The 24,504-nt window shown below is 40.5% G+C and overlaps 1 pseudogene and 1 gene segment (V, D, J or C); both read right to left on the bottom strand.

Annotated features, from left to right (window-relative positions):
• Positions 1 to 5,602: 5,602 nt before the first annotated feature.
• On the bottom strand, positions 5,603 to 6,089 carry LOC106000776. The segment is given in 2 exon segments: positions 5,603 to 5,916; positions 6,035 to 6,089. Coding segments are annotated over 2 exon segments (366 nt in total).
• A 13,420-nt stretch (positions 6,090 to 19,509) lies between these two features.
• Positions 19,510 to 20,262, bottom strand: LOC106000762 (annotated as a pseudogene).
• Between the last annotated feature and the right edge of the window lie 4,242 nt (positions 20,263 to 24,504).

The following is a 24,504-nucleotide window of genomic DNA, read 5'->3' as shown; positions in this document are numbered from 1 at the left end:
CTTAGTTCATATGTCTTTGGAGGGTAAGGAGAGTCACAGAAATCTAGGCACAAAAGGTGAACAAATGCAGCAATGGTACTCATGGACAAAATGTTGAAAATGAACCATAAAACTTGTGGATGGAACTTTATGGAGAAAGCTTTGGAGAAACCAGGAAATCATGGAACATTCCTCAATATAATAAAGGCTATATATATAAACTTACAGTCAACATTATACTAAATGGTGAACAGTTAAAACTATTTCCTCTAAAGATTATGACAAGGTGGTCTACTCTCTCCACTCTTCTACATAATATAGGATAGGCAGAATTAACATTGTGAAAATGGCAATAATGCCAAGATCCATCTAAAATTCAATGCAATACCTATCTAAATCCCAACAAAATTTTTCAATCAACAAGAAGAAGCAATACAAAATTTCATGTGGAATAATAGAATACCCCAATAGCTAAAGCAATTCTTAGCAGGAAGAACACTGCTGGAGGAATAACAATAACTTCAAACTCTATTATAAAGCTGTACTTACAAAAACAGCTTGGTACTGGCACATGAATAGACTTGTAGAACAATGGAATAGAATTGAAGACCCAGAAAGGAACTCACAGACCCATGGTCACCTAATCTTTGGTAAGGTAGCCATAAAAAAGGATGGGAGAATGACAGTCTCTTCAACAAATTGTGCTGTCAGAATTGGCTATACATGTGTAGAAACATGAAAACTGAATTTAAGTCCTTATATTTCACCCTGAATCAGAATCCACTTGAAATGGATCAAGACCTTGAGATTCAAACCCCAGTACTACCAATCTGACCAGCTTCACAGTATATTTGTGTGAGTTTCATGCCACTTCACCTATAGTAATGGTTGGTTACAGTCCTGTTTTTTCAAAGTTTCACATGTCTTCCAAGCTTCAGCTTACTTTACAAGAACTTCCTCTGCCCTTTGATCATATATACTCAAATTTTTCAGCCTATGGTCTCCTCTGCACATTTTCAAAATTTGTCTTAGGAAAGGGAGAATTTCATCCTGCTCTCCTCTACTTCTTACTCCTAATCCTCCTTCCCACTTTCTCCCTCCTGCTTCTGTGAAGGACAGTATTTTGAGGAAGTTAAACTGGAAAGTTCTTTTAAAGTTATATGATTGTATTATTTTTGTTAGTTGTGGGGCTTGAACACTTTTCCTGGCACTGTCCCTATGCTCTTCAGCTATTCAGCTCAAGCAAGCACTCTAACACTTCCTGTTTTCTGGTTTATTGGAGATAAGAGTCTCATGGACTTTTCTGTCTGGACTGGCTTTGAAATGTGGTCCTCAAATCTCAGCCTCCTGAGTAGCTTGGACTACAGACTGAGCCACCTGGTCCCAGTTCCATGATTGTATTTTTTACTGCTGTTGTTGGATGTGGATCTTGAGCTAAGGGACTGGGTGTTGTCCCTCAGCTAGTAGTCTACCAGTTGAGCATCAGCTCCACTTCTATTGACTTTAATGCATTAGGTTTATCTGTAAAATTCACAATCCTTGAATGATTAGAAACAAGATAATATGAATATATTAAAATACTTCTACAAGTCAACATCTATTCACAATATTCAAAAGCTGTTAGTGTCTAAGGTAGACAGAAATAATGAAAAAATACACCAAAGTGGTTTGAAACATATCTAAAAAGTCGATAATAAATATCATAATAAGTGGTGAAATATTTTAACATTTTCCCCATCAGATTGTTTTAAATGTTGAAATATTTACTATCATATTCTCACATACAAAATTATACAGGATGTTCTCCAAATTCTGTAAAGTAAGAGGTAAAGAAGACATTAAATTAGAACTGAAGCAGCCAGGTATCTTGAGTTGCTGATGAAATTTGAACAAATATATTAAAAATGATTAAAATAAATCATAGGCTATAATGATAACTTAGTAGAGTCTATGCAAACACAGTGAATAGAAAAATACCTCTTTTAGAGTAAAGAAGACACAGCTACTCAAATGTATTTCCATAGTCATAAATTAGAGTACAACATCATTTTAAATTTTCTATAGGTTGAAATATAGAATCAAACCATGCGAAATTAAAATTCCCTAAAAGAATATTTAAAGTAGAAAATGCAAACCTAGAATTTCCTTGGCAATTTAAGACACTCAAGATAGCCCAGAAAATATTAAGTTCTGAAATCTGCGCTTATGTTTTCCAACTTTATTTTCACTTTTGTCTTAGAGCATCATGGTTAAGTCAGTGTACATGAAGTTGGTGCAAACAGAAAGAGAGTCAAATTGACAGTTCAAACAGGAAATACACATCTTCTGGCTCATGGAATTATAAGCCCTCTGTGCAGCTCCTTAATAATAACAATAAAAATGTCTGGAACCAAGTACTAGTGGCTCATAACTGTAATCCTAGCAAGTTATGAGGCTAAGATCTGAGGACTGATGTTGGAAGCTAGCCTGAATAGAAGAGTCTATGAGACAATTATATCCAATTAAGCATATAAAAAAACCAGAAGTGGAGCTGTGAATCAAGTGGTAGAATGCTATCTTTGAACACAAAAAACTCAAGGCAGAAGAAAGGCCTTTCCTTGAGTTCAAGCCCAAGGACCAGAACCAAAATGAAAACAAACCAAAAAGAAAAGGTGTAAGGAAATGGACCCACCAATGTACAACCTGGTGATTTCTAACAAAAGAATGGAGTGGGGATACATTGGTGTAATTATTGTTTTGCTGTGCTGTGTATATCCTTCTTATCATTTACTTGTGGAAGCCACCAGTATTTCCTGTAGAGTTTCTGCATGATGAATCCCAATGAACATGGACAGTTAGAAGAGACTACATTAGAATATACTGAAACCTGCAGGCAGATGCTATGGCAGAGGGGAGGAATGGAGGATCACCTGTCAAGATCAATCTACAAGCAGTTGAGAGCATTGGTACTCACCCCTAGGTTTCTAGACAGGGAAAGGACCTAGGTAAGAAGGCCTCCAGTTTCACAAGTAGATGATCTGGGTCTGAGGGACACCAGAGAATACTCCAGTTCTGTATTTAGCTTCACTCAATAACATTAGCCAGTTTTTGGAATGGCTATGGGCTAATAATTTTGTCTATTAAAAAGAAATACTACTTGCTTGAATTAACTAACATGTCTCTATTTTACAAAAGAACCCCAAATAACACTCTTAAAGTTTCCTCCCTAGCTATGATTTGTGTGCTCTATTGAATCAGGAGAGGCATTGCCAAGTGTGTACTGCTGCAGACAGAGAGATAGAGTACAGCGAATTCTGCCAAGATGATTCTTCTAAAATCTTCAAGTTACCTTCAGATTCTGGATGTATAAGAGAAGCTGTGTCATCAGATGGAGGCACTATGAAGGGCAGCTGGGACAGCCTAGCCTCTCACCTCTACTTCCCTGGGAGCTTAATGTTATGGCTTGTATCACTGTGAGTGGGTAGCTACTATGCTGTTGACAGTAATAAGTGGGGAAATCTTCAGGTTGCAGGCTGCTTATGGTGAGAGTTAACTCTGTCCCAGATCCACTGTCCTTGAATCAGGAAGGTACCAGGATGGTAATTACTTTGCACCATACATGAGGAGCTTAAGAGTTTCCCTGATTTCTGCTGAATCCAGTCTAAAGAAATGCTAATACCCTCACTGGCCCTGTAAGCCTTGGAAATTCTGTCTCCCAGATGTGTAGACAGAGAGGATAGAGACTGGTCATTTGGATGTCACATCTGGCACCTGGCAGTGGAAATAGAAAAAAAATACTCTCCTTGATAATCATGTTACAAGAGGCCTTCCTTGAAGTACCAGAGAGTCCCTACTGTACTAGGCTGATTAAATCCCCAGTATTGTTCTTCCTTATCTGGGAGCAAGAGCAGCAGGAGACCCTGAAGCTGAGTAGGGATCTTCATGTCCATGCTCTGTGCTGACTGGGACTGACTGCTGCACAGAGTGTGAGCAGACTATGAAGTGCTCAGGGCAGTGGGCTGTGCTCTGGGCACATGCAAATCAGCTGGGGCTGGGCAGAGCTGGGCACATCTTCAGGATTGACTCAACTCAGTGAATCACCACAGGCCTTGCATCCACAGGTTTCCTAGGCTAGAAAAGAGGAACATGAATTTGCCTGTAGAGTATGTGGGGATGATTTGATGGTAGAAGACATTTTTATGACTATTTTCAATATGTATAATTCACATAAGCAACAGAGTTAATAGAGTATTTGATAAATATATTGAAACATCCTGTTTCTACTTAGATTTTTTATTCACTCTCAATCATCTTTCCAGGAAAGAAAAATCACTCTGTTTTCATTATGAAGTACTTATGCATTGAAACTTTTCTTACTTTCTCTTTTTTCCTTTTTTCTTTTTCTTTCCTCTCCTCTCCTTTCCTTACCTTTTTTCTTTCCTTTTTATTTTTATGGTTGTGGGGCTTGGACTCTGGGCCTGGGCACTGTCCCTCAGCTCTTCAGCTCCAGGCAAACACTCTGCCACTGGAGTCAACTGTGCCACTTCCGGTTTCTGGTGATTTATTAGAGATAAGAGTCTCAAGGACTTTGCAGCCCAGGCTGATTTTGAACCAAAATCCTCAGATCTCAGCCTCATGAGTAGCTTGGATTGCGAGTTTGAGTCATAGAAGGAAAAGAAATCTTAACCCAATAATGTATTTTCCTTTATTTGTGTTGTAATATTGTTTTGCATGTGATTTGCTTTATCAAGAAATTATTTCAGTTATTAGTTGCCATGTAAGATCATGAACAACTTGTGATGTTTCATACAATTTCCAGCTTCTGATAGTTTTCTGCAAAAGAATTAATGGATTTTGTTGCTTTTTTAAAAAGTTCATAATCCCAGATTGCTAGAAACAACTTACAATCAAATTTAAGTGAGTCTTAAAACTATCACTTAGGGGACAGTTGGGGAAAAGTGACCATTGTTAACAGTCAGTTGTCTCAATACATCATTATGATCATTATGATTGTGTGTGGAAGCTCAAATCCCTGTTCCTTCCCTTCTTTCCTGCAGAGTTCATCATAGGTCATCCTTTTATTAGATTTGGTGAACTGGAGAGACTTGTATAATTCTTGATATAAGCAGGCTGCCATGTGATCAGAAGTGAGGCCTGGAGAATTCCCCTGGAGGGACAGTTGGGTCAGATGAGAGCCTCAGCCACTCACCCTGGCTTTTCCACAGGGTGGAGAATCACAGGATTATGTGCTCAAAACCCTAGGACAGCCTCACTGAACCAGAGCATGCCACACTCCTCCTTCCAACTTCTCTGATGACCCAGGAGTTAACAACCTAATGATTAGACTCATTTTTTGTATTAAAACAATTCCTTCCTAGAGATACTTGTCTGGCTTCAGTTTTACTGTGTGAAGCAGAAAAGATGACTTTATATGAGAAGAGACATGACCATGTCTGTGAATCTGGGACAGTGGAGGAGAAAAAGGACTAAGATTCAGAGGAGCCTTCACATTTCAATGAAAACCTTTAAAAGTGTTCAGAGAAGTGTTCACATCTGAGAAACTCTATCAGCAGATGAAGGCACCAAGATCAGCAGCTGGGCAGTCCAGCCTTTCACTTCTGCTTCCCTGGGAGGTTTATGTTATGGCTTATATCACTGTGGGAGGTAAACTATTATGCTGTTGACAGTAATAAGTGGCAAAATCCTCAGGCTGCAGGCTGCTAATGGTGAGCGTGAACTCTGTCCCAGATTGACTCCCACTGAACCTTGATGGAATTCCAGAGGCTAAATTCTTTGCATAATAGATCAGAAGCTTTGGAGCATTCCCTGGTTTTTGCTGATACCAGTTTAAATAATAGTTAATGCCCTGACTGGCCAGGCAAGTGATGGAGACTCTGTCTCCTGGAGATGCAGACAGGAAGGATGGAGACTGGGTCATCTGGACGTCACATCTGAAACCTGGCATTGGAAATAGAAACACAAATATCCACACTGTTAGTCATGTTATAGGAGGCCTTCCCTGAAGACCCAGGCAGCACTGAACACACTGGATGGGATGAGTGCTGTCCTTCCTTACCTGGGAGCCAGAGCAGGAGGAGCCCCAGGAGCTGAGCAGGGGTCATCATGTCCATGCTGTGTGCTGACTGGGACTGACTGCTGCACAGGTGTGAACAGCTTATTATGAAGTCATTGTGGCAGTAAAATGTGATCAAGGCAAATGCAAATCAGCAGATCTGTGCAAAGATGTACATAGCTGCAAGGCTGGCTCATCTCAGGAAATCATCATAGGTCCATGGTGCCCATGTGTCTTAGTTTTAGACTAGAGAATATGATTCATTCAAACAGGACAAGTCACAATCAGTCTGCTGTCCTATGCGTAGATCTGTTGGTGCCTGCAGGGATGATGACCTGCTTTTCCTGTGTGTCTTAATCTCAAATCTCTGTAATGACTCTAGAAAGGGATAAGATAAAGGCAAAATGTGTGTTTTGTATTCTGTGTATGGAAGAAGTGAAAATATGGAGAGAATGGAGTTTATGGACATTTAAAACTGGTTTAATATCTTTATGCATTGGAACATTGCCACTGCCATAGCAAGAGAGATATAAGCTGTTTTTATGTCTATTCCAATACACACATATAAACATAAAAAAATGTGGAATCTCACTGGGCCCCAGAGGCCCACACCTGTAATCCTAGCTACTCAAGAGCCTTAGATCTGAGGCTTGTGGTTCCTAGCTAGTCTGGGCCGGAAAGTCCGTTGAAATCCTATCTCCAATTAACCAATAGAAAACTGGAAGTGGCACTGTTGCTCACGTACTAGAGCACAAGCCTTGAGCTGAGGAGCTCAGGGATAGCGCCTAGGCCCAGAGTTCAAGCCTCTCGAACACCCCCAAATCCCCACAAATGTGGAATCTCCTTACGATCAGGTATAAGGCTGAGGAAAATTTTCCCTTATTTGGCTTTACTATATAAATTAGAAAAACACTTAAAGCAATGAAGCAATTATAACAATGGCCTAAGTAAGCCACGTCCTGTGGTTTGATTGCTATGGGGCTGAAACAAAAGCTTGTTGCTACCAGAAAAGACCAAAATTACCTCAGTATTTGTGATATGCCGGTGGAAGGAATGGTCAAAATGCGGACAGCATGGTTTGGTCTAAGTCAGAGCCCAAGAGAAATCTATGTGTAGATGGTTTATGAAAAGAAAGCATTCAGATATAATAAATCATACAGGATTCTAAATATCTACACAAAATCAGACCAAAAGAGAATACTCTTAGGAGATAAACAATTAGACAGAATGTCTACATGCCTCTTCATATTTATATACAATTATATGTATATATTCATATATATCTAAATGAACTCAATGATACAGAAAAAAGGATCTGTCTTTCTTCTTTTATTTCTTGATGATTCTGTTTTATTCATCTACGTTAAATTCAAATGTACATACTCAGGAATGTTGAGGGAATACTGAATTGTATAGAATTCAAGGTAATAATTATGAATAGGGGCAGCAGTGGAGCACACTGGACATTGTTGGAAGTGAACTACACAAGCTTATATATTTCATACGTGGAGACATGAGGGCGGGACTGGGAGAGAATGAGGGAACAGAAGACATAGTACAAAATTATCTCATTATCCATTATCACTGTACTCATCTGATTCATATAATAATAATCCCTCTGTAATTCACCTTAACAATAAAATAAATATTTTTAAAAGATGAGTAGTACTTATAAACCTCAGAAAAAAATGGAGAAAAACATAATGGAAAGAGACAATTTGCCATTGTGAGGAGGAAATCAGTTCCCAATGTATTAAAGATTTGACATAAGCAACTTTTCAAATAAATCTGAGAGATCAGTAAATAGAAGAACTCATAAAAATAAATTGCCATGAATTTAAAAAGAATAGCCAACAATGGGAATGATGCCCACTGTGGGTGGTCATCAACTTAGGAGGAATTCTTCACCTATTTTCATACACATACAAAATACATATACAGAAACATATAGAGTCTATTAAAATGTTATTAGGAATGTTGATTGCAAGGTTTTCAAAAAACTCAAGCATAGAGTGAAAAGTATGCTAAACATTATCATTACATCTAGAGAAATCCATTGTAGGTTGGATATATTATTAGTCAAAAATGCATATAATACAAGCTGGGCGCCAGTGGCTTGTATTACAATAGCCTGAATTGCCTGTAATGTTAGCTACTCAAGAGGCTCAGCTCTGAGGATCATGGTTCAAAGCCAGCCCAGGCATGAAAGTATGTGAGACTCATCTCCAATACACCACTTAGAAAACCAAAGTGGCACTGTGGCTAAAGTGGTAGAGAGCTACCCTTGAGCTGAACAGCTTAGGGAGATCACCAGGCCGAGTTCAAGCTCCACAAATGACAAAAAACATGCATCTATTACAAATATCCTGCAGAACAATTTTAGGTAACCACACTACCTTACTCGCCTCTGAACAGTACCATTATTCTGCTGTTGGGCAAAGAAATCTAACAAAAGCCTATCTATATAATAATAGTATATTTATGATATTCTGTTATGTAGTGTTTGTTTTCTCTTGTGATTAGGGTATATATATATATATATATATATATATAGATAGATAGATAGATGTATATATATATATATATGTGTGTACATATATATTTATAGATGGCAACTGGAAATTTTTGCTTGGTACCTCTGAAGGGTATCAAGGAGGAGTATTAGTACTAGGTATCAATCACCCCTGGAAAGATAAGCATTGAAAATATGAATCTAGATTGCTACTGAGCACACACTGCTTTGGAGACAGTGGAAAGAAAAAAAGAATTACAATGATTGATCCACTGGAATGCAAACCATTGTAAGTTGAAGATTTCCTATGTATAAGAAGTGTGGACCTCCAAATTATTTAAAATTACTGTAAAACTTTTTAAGCTAAAATTTAGTGGTATAGATAATGAAGAAATTAGTGTCTGAAAAAATATTCATTAAACAATATTATTAGTTTATTACATTTTCTACAAATAGAAAGGGATGAAAAGGTTTTGGACCCCCTGTTAAAAGTGCAAAGATATAAAGTGAATTGACACAGATGACATGTAGGGGTCAAACCAAATAATTTTGAAATAAGCTACTAGATACTAAGGTCAGCTGCATTTGAGTTTCTAAATGAGTAGGAACACTGGGGCAATTTGCCCCCCTTTCTTCTCCTTGTCTATTACCTTTAGAGTAATAAGCAAAGATGGGGTAACTGCAGGACAGCTTGTCTTTACCCTATATTACAGTCATGATAGAATATCAGAAAAAAATGCAATAAAAAATAAAAATAAGGTGAGAATTTCTGTTTCATTAGCCACAAGGAAAATACACTTTGTCAGGGTACTAACTGTATCTCCACAAGGATTTGAAGCTTCAGTGTATCCTGTTATGCAACAGTTAAAAGATGAGAAACATTATAAATAGATAGAGAAAGGTTCATGTCACATAATAATGATCATGGTGAAGCTTATTTTCAAATTTTCTCTAGATAGATTGTTCTAATCCATCTTCCCTTGCCACTACATATACTTCCGTAATTATGCAGGATCACAGACAATGATGCAAACAGTGACCATGGGAGAAAGCAGGACTGAGCAGAGAGGACACAGCTGGGACAGAAAAATCTCTGATACATTCTCTGTGAAGTTTGTGGTTGAGACTGAAATGCTGAGTGGGAAGTTTACAAAATTGTGGAGAGTAATAATTGGTTATGTGAATCACAGAGAAACTGGTGATGGTCAGTGTGAAATCTGTCCCAAATACTCTCTGTGGAACCCACCAGGGACCCAGACATCCAAGAAAATGGCCACCAGATGAGCACTGTAGGAACAGAATCTATTTTCTTCTGGTCCTAGGCTAAGCCATTCTTCTGGTTGGAGCTCTTTAAAAGACTGGTTTGACTTGATGTTCCTGGTGACCATCTTTCCTATTCATACAGTCACAGAGATTAGAGGTAGAATAATCTTCAATTCCTCAAAGGCACTTTCCATCAGGAATAGAGAATGGCCACACATTGCATCATTGGTCGCATTAAAATGTGTATGGGTAAGTACTTTTCCAATGTATCAACTTTCAGACTAATATAGATAATTTGTTTTATTCTATATGCCCCCAAACAAGTTTTAGTTCTTCAGGATATCACTCATCTAAACCTCCAGTCTCAACCCCAGAAGCAGGATGAAGATGAGTGTGTGCTGTGGCACTTTCTTGATGTCCTCACTCATCTGAATCACTCCAGAAACTTCTTTTGGGAAATCCTGTAACCAGAGCTCTGAGCATCCAGCCCTGGTCCTGTGGATCCTATGTAAAGCTTTAGCAAGGGTGAGCTCAAAAGTGTGTTAACAATGAGCAAGAGGATTTAAACTGATAAAAGACAAAATACCATATCTTAATAAGATTGATTATAAGAGTACTGAAAGTTCAGAATCAAAACTGTAATGATCTGTATTCTCCAGTTATGTTTGTTCATACAAAATAGCTTTATATTAAGTCATTCAAATTATCTAACATCAACCTAGAAAAGTAAATTACTAACAGAGTATGTAAATGTGAACATATAATTTAAATTTTTTATTAATATGCATACATATGATGTCAGAGCATGAAATATGTTCATGTCACTAGATAGAAGAATGACATAATGCACAATTCATTCCTCCAACTCAGACTCTTCTGAATTGTAAATATATATTGGAAGTTCACCTTGAATGATTTGAAAGCATCTCAGTATCTCCCAGCCGTCTCGTTTTCTGTGTCCTATGACTGTGAGTTGTACTTTGAACTAAGATAAAATGGTGTCAGAATTCTCAGCTGAGCCTGCACTCTTCACCTTTATAATAAAGAGGACTTGTAGGAGAACCATTTCATCCCTTTTGAATAAGCCATTCCTCATTAAAACATCAGTATTAATTCCTTAGCTCATATTTTCCTTAATTAGGTTATCATTTTCTTATTCTCATAATTAAATTTTTCTGAAATTCACTAGTTGTTGTCTCATTTTTAGTACTAGGATCTGTTTCTTGGAGCATGTCCTTAGTTTCAAGTTACATCAGCGTCACCTTGCATATTTTTGGTTCTCCAATGGAGAGATAGACATTTGTCTATGTATTAGTAGTTTCTATTAGTGAATAATGGTATTCCAACACTACAGGTGAATTTGGGGGATTGAAAAGTCATTTTATTTTCCAGGCAATGGATAACTGTGTAGAAACTTCTCAACTGCACAAGAGTACATATGTTTGTACAGATGGAAGGAGAGAGACATAAGCTTACACTAATACCATTAATTCATTTTCCAAAACACAGTTAATTTAAATTGCCTTTTAATAGAAATGAAAAACATTTATGAGTGAATATCATGACTCTAATTATTTTAATGAATAATGCAAATTTGATGTATACTTCCATTGATAATCACTCCTAGTCTTCCCCAACATGTATATTTCCATTGTGGACAACATCCACAAACACACACTCCTTCTTCTCTCTGCAATGTTTTTGTGGTCATCATTGTTCATCTGACCCATTGAAGGCAATTTCCTCTCCAGTCCTGGGTCTGATTCCCACACTGGGATCCCCTACTAACAGTGAATATTGTTGCTTATTCTTCTTAGTTAGAATCACTTTGCCAACAGTAACACTGCTCCGATGTCAGGATACCCTATCGACTCCAGTATGGCCAAACTCCCCATGGGGAGAATTTCTTTCATTCCCTTACATGCTTTTCTCCTCTATCTTGGGCTCTATTGCCTTAAATCCAGTCAATGAGAAACATGTTTCTTTAGGCACTAAAAGATTGGGACCTGATAGAATTTGCTGATTTGGGATCATAGTAAATTCGGCAAATGAATTCACACTTGGTAAAAACAGGATGCCTGCTACTGAAGAAAATGGGATTAACAGTGGGGTAAAGAGTTGGGAGCTAATGCCCTATTCTTATAATCCTAGCTACACAGGAAGCTGAGGTCTGAAGAGTCTTACTACAAACTCAACAACAAAAATAAAAGAGTATGTAGAGAACAGGACAGTAATATCTGGCATTCAGGAATGATCAGGCAAAGATACATACAGTTGTGAACATTGCCTCAGATGGGAAAGGACAGTATTTTCAACTTTGGGATACAGAGAAATTATAAATGGAGCAAGGCAAATTATTATCCAGAGTTAATGGTATAAGGAAGAATGGTCATGGTCTTTGTTATAAGTCTGAACACTCCTGCTTTTACATTGCTCTAATTTCATACAAATGTTATGATGGAATCAGAGCAAAGAGTAATCAATCATCTGTGGTATCAGTAATACCTGTGGGCAAGGTGAAGAATGTCAAAAGTTGCAATTTTGGTGATTATACTCTAACAGACAGGCCATTTCATAATGGAATGTAAGCAGGGACAAAATTCAGTGGATTTGAAGGGATCAAAATGGCATACTACCCACAGAACCTTGATAGGTGCTGGTCTTCAGCATTCAGAGACAATCATGTTTTCTGTATTTGAAGATGATCTACTCAAATAAGACTGACGATTCTTGGAGATACTGGGCCTTTATACAATTGCTGAAGTAAGACAGACCTGCAACTGTGCTCAGCCTTGTCCAGGCTCTGCTTATTTGCATATACCAAAAGCACAGTCCACTGACTTGAGGAGTTCTTCACAGCCCAGTCATAGACTATACTGGAGTTATTCTCAGTCAGCACACAGCATGGACATGGGGTTCTCTACTCAGCTCCTGTGGCTCCTGTTGCTCTGGCTTTCAGGTAACAAAGAAAGCAATGGAAATTTGTTAAGCACAGTGTGGTGAATTCAATCTAGCATTCTAGGGAAGTTCTCCTACAACACACTTATCAGTAAGGGTATTTATTTCCATGTTTCCTCTGTCAGGTCATCCAGATGACCCAGTCTCAGTCTTCTCTCTCTAATCTCCAGGAAAGAGAGAGAGTAACCATCTCTTGTCATAACATTCAAGCATGAGCAGCAGCTTATCCTAGAATCAGCAGAAACCAGGAAAGCTCCAAAGGTCCTGATCTACTTAACAGTCAGTTTAGAATCAGGTGCCCAGTTTAGGCTGAGTTACAATGGATCTAGGACAGAGTTCATTCTCAAACTCAGCAGCCTGCCTATTACAGTCAACAAGGTTACAATACTCCTCCAAAAATGATGCAAGTCATAACCTAAAACTCCAAGGGAAGCAGAAGTGAGAGTCTGGGCTGCCCCAGCTGCTCCTGTTTACTTGCTGAGTGTATTTCCTAGAAGAAGCCAGGCTCTAAACGTCACTGCAAGGCTTAGGTACATTGGCAAGAAAGGCTTTTCTGCATCCTAACTCTCTCCTTTTTTCTCAGTTCCAGATGCTGGCCTGAGTCAAGATAAGGTGGGTCCCAAGTACCTTAAAAGGAGCTACCTTTTGAATTTTATTAAGGGCTATGGTAAAACCCCCCCTTTTTAATATGGCAAGAACCTGGGCCAGAAGGCCCTCCAGGCGGCTTGGGTCTTGGTACCCCAGAATTATATCATCCTTGTAGGCATAGACAAGGGAGGTATCTGAACCCAGCACAGGCCCTAAAAATGTGGCCGAGTATTGTTGGCAGAAGGCTGGGCTATTGGCCATACCCTGTGGCAGCACCGTCCATTCAAACCTCCAATCAGGCTGGGAAAAATTAAGAGAAGGTATAGAGAAAGCAAACCGTGCAATCATCTGGACGCAGAGGGATAGAAAAAAAAAACAATCTTTAATGTCAATCACAACCAAGGTATATTCTGAAGGTATAGCAGGTGTCCAGGGCATGCTTCTTAGGGGCATTCCTACTAGCTCCATCCTTTCATTTCCCTAAGTAGGTCTTGGAGCATATACCAAGCTCTGGAGACTTTTTGAAGAACAAATACAGGTGTGTTCCAAGGACTTATAGAAGGGCGAATATGCCTGAGGTATATCTGTTCCTCCACCAGAAGGTGGAGGGCTTCAAGTTTAGGTTTGGTCAATGGCCACTGCTCTACCCAGATTGGGCTTCCTGGCTTCCACCTAATGGGAGGTACTCGGGGGGGCAGTGGCCTGTAGGATTGGGGGTGCACCCGAGCAGGTTCTTCTCTGTAATTATGAAAGTTAAAAAAATCCCTTTCCTTAACTCCCTGTAGATCCTAGTTAAGCCTTTGTGCTTCTTCCCCATCCAGGATATCATCATAGGATGCTTGATGGTCTGTAGTGACCATGGCATCCATTTGTCTTAGCATGTCTTGCCCTAGTAAATTGGCAGTGAGGTTCTTTGCCACTAAAGGGCATATCATTCCCTGTTCTCCATCTGGGCTAGTCCATGTCATAAGGGCAATCATTTCTTTGGACTGGGAGTGGCCCCCTACCCCAATATCGAGGACCCAGGTGCAAGCTTCCAGTCCAAGGGCACTTCTCCTCCCTGAGTATGGTTTGATCTGCCCCAGTGTCAATTAAGCAGTGAAACCTCTTTCCGCCTATGAGAATACTCATTTTAGGGCAGAGTCCTTCTACCAGGAGGATGGTCCAATGGGCCTGGGTCGTCCTGCAAGGAGGCTGCCTAGGCCTTACAGCAGAGGGGGTTCCTCCTTGAGTTAATGGGGCTAGAGGATGCCCCTCCCCAAGTTTAAAGACTTCCCATCTAAATCAAACTTGTATCCCTCCATGCCCCTGGGGCAGGGTGTAGGGGGCGGTTTGCCCTCAGGCTGGTTGGTGAGGGATTGTTGTGTACAGTCCCTCTCAAAGTTACCCTCTTGCCCGCATTTAAAACAAGTCCCTCTCCCCGATGGTCTTGGGGTTACTTGGCCCTGGGCTACCAGTGCCTGAGTAATAACCTCAGTCATTGCTGATGTGTGAGCCTGTAAAGCTAAAGCTAATGATTGGGACTGGTGCTGTTGCTTTTCCACATCCTGTGAGGCCACCACCATCTGCTCAGGGAACTCTCTCTCAATCCCATGCAGGCCATGAGGTGGTCTGCATTCATCCCTTCCCAGACCAGCAGCTTTACAAACTGATCTCGGAGGTTCCCTGCCAGCAGCTTGTGGTGAACACTCTGTTGGACTCAGTCTATGAAATCAGGTAGAGGCTCACCCGGTTTTGTCTCACTCCTGCTATGGGGAACTCAGTAGGCCCATCATCTAGTTTGTACCACGTGGCAAGTCCTGCCTGCCTCACCTGGTCACAGTACGGGCAAGGTATTGCAGCCTGTTGGAAGCCAGTGGAGTACTCTTCCCTTGTCCCTGTTAACATGGCATAAGTAATAGGTATTGTGGGTTGAGCTTGCCGGGTATTCTCTGCTCGCTGTCTGCATTCCTCCTTAAAGAAAGCACACTGTTTAATAAACTGAGAACTAGTAAGAACGGCTTTGGCCACATCCATCCAGACCTTAGGGACACACAGGTGATAGGCAATGTCTTGTAATAGGGTCTGGGCATAGAGAGAATTTGGGCCATCCTCCCCCACTGCCTTGCGGAGCTCTTTAAGATCCTTAGCTTCCCAAAGATACCATTCCAAGGATCTGTTAGCTCCTGGTGCCAGATTGACTGGATACACTTGGGGAAGTGAATCCTGTGGCCTAGAGTCTGGGCTCCCGAGTGGCCCTTCCTTTCCAGAGGAAATCTCTGAATAGGTTACTTTCCTGGCCCTCGGCCCCTCCATGGAAGGTTGGTAGGGGTCTGGGTCTTGCAAATCCCTCTCACAGGTCTCTTGGATGCCGTACCTCCCCTCCAATCGGGGGAATAGGGAGGGGGCCTAGGACCATCAGTATCAGCTGGGTCAGAGGGGGTAATTTTTACCCTCATTTTGACTTCCACTGTGCACGTTTCAGTGCATTCTCGATCGAATTTGACCTTTTCCTTTTCCTTCTCACTTCCCAAGTCCTCCTGTACTCCTTCTAGACCTAATATTGCCTCCTCCTCCTTCTTCTGTGATATAGCATTACCCATATTTAGGGTTTCACTTACCCTGAGAGAACGCTTAGCCTCGGTTGGTATCTTTTCCTTTTGTGCCCCACGTTGGGCGCCAGATGTTGGGTCTTTGTCCATCCCATGAAAGACAGAAGGGGTCTGAGGAAAGGTAAGTGCAGCGCTCGCCCATTCCCCAGCCTCCCTCAGCCGGGGAGAGAATCAGATACAGCGGGGAGCCAAATCCAGCAGGTAAAAAACTCGTTTATTAACAGAGAGCAGCTCTTTTTAAAGCCAAAAAGGGGGGGTGGCATGGCAAGGGAGGAAGAGGAACCAATCACTGTCAAGGTCACACCATATCATCCACCTAAGCCTTCACCGGCTGGTTAGGCACTGATCCGAAGGTCAATTGGGCTCTGCCCACTCTACTCTCTCCCAGCGCCATCTTGGCTGCCCATGTGCTCTACAGTAAGTTGGGCTCTGCCCACTCAACCGCCTCTCAGCGCCATCTTTGCTGCCCATATGCTCTACAGGAGTGGGGAAGAGTTTGGTGTAAGTATTGTTTTGCTGGGCTGTGCACATTTTTCTGATCATTTACTTGTGAAAGCCACCAGTATTTCCTGTAGAGTTTCTGCATGATGAGTCCTAATGAACATGGACAATTAGAAGAGACTACAGTAGAATGTACTGAAACCTGCAGGCAGATGCTAGGGCAGAGGGGAGGAATGGAGGATTACCTGTCAAGATCGATCTAAAAGCAGTTGAGAACATTGGTACTCACCCCTAGGTGTCTACACAGGGAAAGGCCCTAGGTAAGAAGGCCTCCAGTTTCACAAGTAGATGTTCTGAGTCTGAGGGACACCAGAGAATAATCCAGTTCTGTGTTTACCTTCACTCAATAACATAAGCCAGTCTTAGAATGGCTTTAGGCTAATAATTTCTTCTATTCAAGAAGAAACACTACTTGCTCGAATTAACTAACATGTCTCAATTTTACAAAAGAACCCCAAATAACACTCTAAAAGTTTTCTCCCTATTTATGATTTGTGTGCTCTACTGAATCTGGAGAGGCATTGCCAAGTGTGTACTGCTGCAGACAGATAAATAGCGTACAAGGAATTCTGCCAAGATGATTGTACCAAAATCTTCAAGTGACCTTCAGATTCTATATATGTCAGAGAAGCTGTGTCATTAGGTGGAGGCACCAGGAAGGGCAGTTGGGACAGCCTAGCCTCTCACCTGTACTTCCCTGGGAGCTTAATGTTATGGCTCATATCACTGTGAGTGGGTAGCTACTATGCTGTTGACAGTAATAAGTGGGGAAATCTTCAGGTTGCAGGCTGCTTATGGTGAGAGTAAACTCTGCCCCAGATCCACTGTCCTTGAATCAGGAAGGGACCCGAATGGTAATTACTTTGCACCATACATGAGGAGCTTTGGAGCTTTCCCTGATTGCTGCTGAGACCATTCTAAAGAAATGCTAAGGCCCTCACTGGCCCTGCCAGCCATGGAATATCTGTTTCCCAGATTTGTAGAAAGAGAGGATAGAGACTGGACATTTATATTTCACATCTGGCACCTGGCAATGGAAACAGAAAACAAATACTCTCCTTGATAATCATGTTACAAGAGGCCTTCCTTGCAGTACCAGAGAGCCCCTGCTGTACTAGGCTGAGTAAATCCCAGCATTGTTCTTCCTTACCTGGGAGCAAGAGGAGCAGGAGCCCCAGAAGCTGAGCAAGGCCTTCATGTCCATGCTGGGTGCTGACTGGGACTGACTCCTGCACAGAGTGTGAGCAGACTATGAAGTGCTCAGGGCAGTGGGCTCTGCTTTGGGCACATGCAAATCAGCAGGGCCTGGGCAGAGCTGGGCACATCTGCAGGATTGGTTCAACTCAGTGAATAACCTCAGGCTTTGCGTCCAAAAGTTTCCTAGACTAGCATAGAGGAACCTGAATTTGCCTGCAGAGTATGTGGACATGATTTGGTGGTAGAAGACACTTTTATGACTATTTTCAAAATGTATAATGCACAGAAGCAACTGTGGTAATAGAGTATTTCATAAATATATCGAAACCTTCTTGTTTCTACTTAGATATTTTATTCACTCCCAATATTTTTCCTGGAAAAAAGTCTGTGTTTTCTTTATAAAATACTTATGCATTGAAACTTTTCTTACTTTCTTTTTTTTAAATTTAATTTAATTTTTTGTGAACATACTGTACAGAGGGGTTACAATTACATGGGCAGGATAATGTGTACATTTCTTATAAAGCATTGCAGCCTCCTCCTTTGTTTACCCTTCACATCCCTTCCCAGCCTCCCCGTCCACCCCCCCACCCAATCCTCCCCCCTCCCCCCAGATATGTATTTTAATGTTTTTTTTCTTTCATGCATTTGTTTCTAACGCATTTATAAGATTATCTCTTTGATGCTTTGTATGTCCCTTTCACTATATTTGATGTCAGTATAACTTGTGGAGGAGATGGGGAAAAACCAGTTGTTTAAGGATACAGGTGGACCTGTTACAACAATGAGAAGTACAAGTTGTCATGTCAAAAACGAGCTATTCTTACTTTCTTTCCTTTCCTTTTCACCTTTCCTTTCTTTTTCTTTCCATTCCTTTCCTGTCCTTTCCTGTCCTGTCCTATCCTTTCCTGTCATTTGCTGTCGTTTTTTTTTTTTTATTGTGGGGCTTGTACTCTGGGTCTGGGCACTATTCCACAGCTCTTCAGTTCAAGGCAAACACACTTGAGCCACAGTGCCACTTCTGGTTTCCGGTGATTTATTGGAGATAAGAGGCTCAAGGGCTTTCCTGCCCAGGCTGGCTTTGAAATACAATCCTCATATTTCAGCCTCCTGAGTAGCTAGGATTGCAGTATTGAGTCCCTAGCACATGGAAGGAAATGAAATCTTAACCAAGTAATGCATTTTCCTTTTTTGGTATTGTAATATTGTTTTGCATCTGATTTGCTAGTCAAGTAATTATTTCAGTTGTTTGTTGCTGTGTAAGATCATGAACAACTTGTGATGTTTCATACAATTTCTAGCTTTTCATAGTTTCCTGCAAAGAAATTAATAAAGTTTGTTATTTTTTTTAAAGTTCATTTTCCCAGATTGGTAGAAACAAATTACAATCACATTTAAGTAAGTTTTAATGCCATCACTTAGGAGGACTGTTTCTGAGAGTTGGGGAAAAGTGACAATAATTGACAGTCAGCTATCTCAATCCATCATTATGATCACTATGATTGGGTGTGGAAGCTCAAATCCTTATTCTTTCTATGGTTTCTTGCAGAGTTCATCATTAGGTCATCCTTTGATTTGATTTGGTGAACTGGTGAGAGTTGTATAATTCTTAATATAAGCAGGCTGACATCTGATCAGAAGTGAGGCCTGGAGAATTCCTCTGGAGAGGCAGTTGAGTCAGGTGAGAGCATCAGCTGCTCACCCTGACTTTTTCCACAGGGTGGAGAATCACAGGATTATCTGCTCAAAACTCTAGGACAGCCTCACTGAACCAAAGAATGCCACACTCCTCCTTCCAACTTCTCTGATGACCTAGCAGTAAAGAACCTAATGATTAGACTCATTTCCTGTATTAAAACAATTCCTTCTTAGAGATTCTTGTCTGGCTTCTGTTTCACTGTGTTAATAAGAAAATGTGACGTTATATGGGAAGAAGCATGGCCATGTTTGTGCTTCTGGGATATAGGAGGAGAAAAGGGACAACGATTAAGAGGAGTCTTCACATTTAAGTAATAACCTTTGAAAGTGTTCATAGCGATGCTACATCTGAGAATTTCTATCAGCAGATGGAGGCACCAGAAGGAGCAGCTGAGCAGCCCAGCTCTCACTTCTGCTTCCCTGGGAGGTTTTTGTTATGGCTTCTATCACTGTGGGAGGGAAACTATAATCCTGTTGACAGTAATAAGTGGCAAAATCCTCAGGCTGCAAGCTGCTGATGGTGAGAGTGAACTCTGTCCCAGATTGACTCCCACTGAACCTTGATGGAATTCCAGAGGCTAAATTCTTTGCAAAACTGATCAGAAGCTTTGGAGCATTCCCTGGTTTCTGCTGATACCAGTGTAAATAATTGCTAATGCCCTGACTGGCACGGCAAGTGATGGAGACTCTGTCTCCTGGAGATGCAGACAGGAAGGATGGAGACTGGGTCATCTGGATGTCACATCTGAAACCTGCCATTGGAAACATGAACATAATTATCCACACTGTTAGTCATGTTATAGGAGGCCTTCCCTGAAGACCCAGGCAGCACTGAACACAGAATGGAAGGAGTGTTGTCCTTCCTTACCTGGGAGCCAGAGCAGCAGGAGTCCCAGGAGCTGAGCAGGGGTCCTCATGTCCATGCTGTGTGCTGACTAGGACTGACTGTTGCACAGAGTATGAGCAGCCTATTATGAAGTCATTGGGGCAGTAGGCGGTGCTCTGAGCATATGCAAATGAGAAAAGCTTGGTAAAGCTGTGAACTGCTATAGGATCAGCTCAAATCAGGAAATTGTCATATTTCCACGGTGCCCACATAGTTTAGCCCATAGAATGTGTTTCACCCATACAGCAGAAGCTGTGATGAGTTTACTTTCCTTTTAATAGATCTCTTGGTGCAATCAGGGATGATGACCATTTCTCTTGAGGTTTTCAAGCTTTATGTCATGACACTTGAAAGGGAGAAGAGTAAAGCAATAATTGAGTGCTTCATATTCAGATCATACAGAGAAGTGAAGATATGGAAAGAATAGAACTTGTGGATATTTTTAACTGGTTTACTATCTCTATGCATTGAAACCTTATCACTGACATAGCAAGAGGTATATAAGCTCTTATGTTTTCAAGAAATTCAAGCTTCAGGGTCTTCTAAAACACACATATACAAAAAGTAACCTGTGATTCTTCCCAAACAAGGATAAAGCCTGAGTCCATCTCTTCCCTTTTGACATTACTGCATAAAGGAAAATTTTACTACATAGGAAAAATTTCAAAGCAATAGGTCTTAGGACACATGTCCTATGTTTAGATGGCTAGAGAGCTGAAGCAAAAGTATGTTGCTACCAGAAAAGTCCAAAATTTCTTAAGTTTTTGTGATTTCTCAATGCACCAGGTGTAACTCTTACTTGGACTTACATTTTTATATTATCCAAGAACTACAGCACATTCGTATATCCATTGCCCTCAGATCATTCCACATCAAATTCAGGGCAAATCACTTAATTTAAAACTCCCTAGTCCTCATGTATCTCTTTCTTGTTCCAAGTGTCCAAATTTCTGCTACTATCTGGAGAATGGAAGGCCCATCCATACTTTTTACATCCAGCTGGTCAGGACTGGGAAACTTCAAGGGTGAAGAAAAGAAAGCTGTTTTAAAGATTTAGTAGCATTGTGTCTCATTTTAAATATCTCTTTGTTTATCAATAGACCTAGGTGTGAGGGTGGGAGGCACTGCTATCTGGGTGAAATTCCTGAAGTGGTTGGGATAGAAGACAGGCCTTCTGGATGACAATAAAGGCAAATTTGTATTTATTTCAATGAGACTGCTAAATTTGGCAATTTGGGAAATAGGGCTATTAATTTAATGCTAATGATTTTCATTTATTGTAATTTGGAATCATGTTGAAGACAGGACAAAAACCAATGCTACACTGCCTCAGTGGTACTGTGCTTTTATTCTGTTGCTGGGGAAGCGAAAAGGGTCAGATCTGAGAGGGGTTGAGATCAATCTGACCTATGTGACCATTAAATGTATTTTCAAATGCTATTCAGCCTTATTTGCCTTACTTCTGATGTTTGTAGGAACTTGTTTCCAGACCTGATGTTTCTCTGAATAACACCTTAATGACCAAATAAATTCTCAAGTGCCTTCCAGAGAAAATCTGGAAATCCCAATGGTGTTTGTAAACATCCATCGGCTGTATTATTCATAAACAAATGATACTTACAGCGGTCTCCCTTCTATCTGCGTTTCAACTTAAACCAATTTATAATCTGGGGTTCAGGGTGGTGTCTAGCTAGTGGTCATGGAGGAATGGGACATCTTGTAACCCTTCCCATACCAATTTAGTCCTGGATTTTATTTGTAAAAAATAAATCCAATCTCATTCTTCCATATTATGTGAATACAAAATCAGAAGTTCATTTTCAAACCCACTAAAGTAAAAGCATGCTATCCTGCCTGAAAAACAAAAGCAGATGAGGAATGACTCATGTGACAGAGTAATTGTGTAGCAGACAGCAAGTTTTGAGTTTCAGTCTCTATAGCACCCAAAATAAAATTCTGCATGTTGTCAATTTGGCAAATAGGCAACATCCTATCATACCACACTCTGCACATAATTCCAGTTTCTAGTTTGTGTTTTACAAAGACTTTTTGCATTTAAAATAGTCTTGTTCTTTTTTTAAGTAAAATGATCACTCATCAGAAGTAGTAATAGAGGGGAGGCAGCACACTGCATAATTCTTCCAATGTGACTCACTCGCAGGCTCACCAGCTTTCAGTGCTATAGGTTTCTTTTTTATTCCATAATAAATGGGCTACAATTTTTTCTTAATTTGGAATGGTTTATATTGTGCCATGTCTGTCATTTTTGTTGTAGTTGTTGTTGATCATGGGGCTTGAACTCTGGGCTTGGGCGCTATCCCTCAGCTCTTCAGCTCAAGGCTAGCGCTCTACCACTTGAGCCACAGCACCACTTGTGGTTTTCTAGTGGTTTGTTGGAGATAAGTCTCACGGACTTTCCTTGCTAGGGATAGCATTGAACCGTGATCCTCAGATCTCAGCCTCCTGAGTAGCTATGATTATAGGCATGAGCGACCGGCACCTGGCTCATGTCTGTCATTTGTGATGATTCTAGTTATCACAATGAAAGTCTCACTATTGATACCAGATCTGTTCACTTTAGCAAACATCTCTATACACTCTGCTTATCCTCTCCATTCACCATAAGTGCCTATGCTTTTTCCTTTTTCCTTGTTGTTTAGGTTTTTTGGTGTTTATTTGATTATTCCCATGTGTACTAGTAAGGAGATGACCCAGAACCCAGCTTTACTGTAGGCATCTGTAGGTGGGAGTTTGTGTCTCTTGTGCTTCGATGGGCTGGCTATAAAGAATCCAGCCAGAATCTCGTTGCAGGGAGAATTTTTAGCTGGATTATCAGCCAATGCTGGTATCTTGGTATTCAATATATTTGTGCTCACTTCTACTAGACATTTTGTGTCTCACTGACATCTTGAAGCAAGACAGGAGACCTCTGCCTATACTCCCAAATGAACACCATAGCAGGAATGAGCTCCCTCAGAATTTCCTCAGTGCTGATGAGAGGAAAGTTGCATGTATACCTCATCCCCTCATCTTATGAAGAATAACCTGAAGGTATTTTCCCCATTTCCATGGGATGTTGAGGTTCAGTCATCTTCAACAACAGGAAGTGTTTAGCATGTTGTATGGTCTTTACTGTCTATTTCCCCTTCCCTACGTTTCTTCCTCCCTTCACATTGCTTCCTAAACATCCTAAATTGTGCAGAACCTAGAACCCCTTGGGAGCTCTGACTGCGTACATAAAATATGACTGACTTGTGTGTATGGAGAAAGCCTGACGCTAGTAGAAACTGCTGGCCAATGTTGGCTTATCCTTTTTATATAGGATTCTAAGTGTTTATCATTACACAGCTGTCCTATAGAAAAACATAATGAGTGTTTGCTATGTAGTGAGTTTAAAGTTTACTATTTCTGATACAGGTATGTGCCAATGTTGAGGCCAATTCAGTTTTTTCCCTTTATCTCTCTCTCTCTCTCTCTCTCTGTATCCATCTATCGTTGTATAACTCAATACAAAAAAGCATCAGACACAATTCAGAATTTAGTTGATAATATAGAGATATTGTGGAAGCTGATTCTTTGGATGTTACACACTCAGAATTTTTGCTCATGTATCACCAGATCTGGATGAAATGTGAGAACAAAGATCCTCTCTGCTATTTTCAAGCCTAGTTTTCTGTTGGGAGTTTTCCCTTCTTCCTTATTTAAAATTTTTATTTTACTGCAAAGATGCTGTATACGAGTAAGTAATGAGTATATATTTTTTGAATATTATTACCCCTTCCTCTGTTTTTATTTCCTACTATTACTTCTGTCTCTCACCTCCCCTACTTCTCCCTCCCCCTGTCGTTCTTTTTAAACAGGGCCAACAACCTTTTGCTATTTGTGAGGGACTAGCAAATGGAATGGATTGTATCCTTGAATTCAAAATTTGTCTCTCTAGTAAGGTTTGCTGCTTGTATCCTTGGCCTTGTTCTTCCATTGTTTCCTTGCCATTTGTGAGATGTCAGCCTTTTAAGGCTCTTTCCTGAAACAAAACTGATGTTTTCTTTGAAACACTTGATCAAAAAATATCACACTTACTGCTTTGGGTACTAGTTTGTAAGACTCTGAGAAGCTAAGAAAAGTAGGTGTATTTGAGGGGGGACCAAGATGGCGACGGGGCAGTAGGGAAACGCCACAGCTCTCTCCAACCAAAAAGAGAGTTCGAGTTCCAACGCTTAATCTCCCCAAGAGACCGACAACAACAAAAAGACGAACACTCAGAGAAAAACCAGAGGTG

Source organism: Dipodomys ordii, unplaced genomic scaffold, assembly GCF_000151885.1.
Source record: "Dipodomys ordii isolate 6190 unplaced genomic scaffold, Dord_2.0 Scaffold237, whole genome shotgun sequence".
Taxonomy (NCBI): domain Eukaryota; kingdom Metazoa; phylum Chordata; class Mammalia; order Rodentia; family Heteromyidae; genus Dipodomys; species Dipodomys ordii.
Note: the sequence above shows the minus strand (reverse complement) of the source record. Positions and strands in the feature narration are given on the sequence as shown.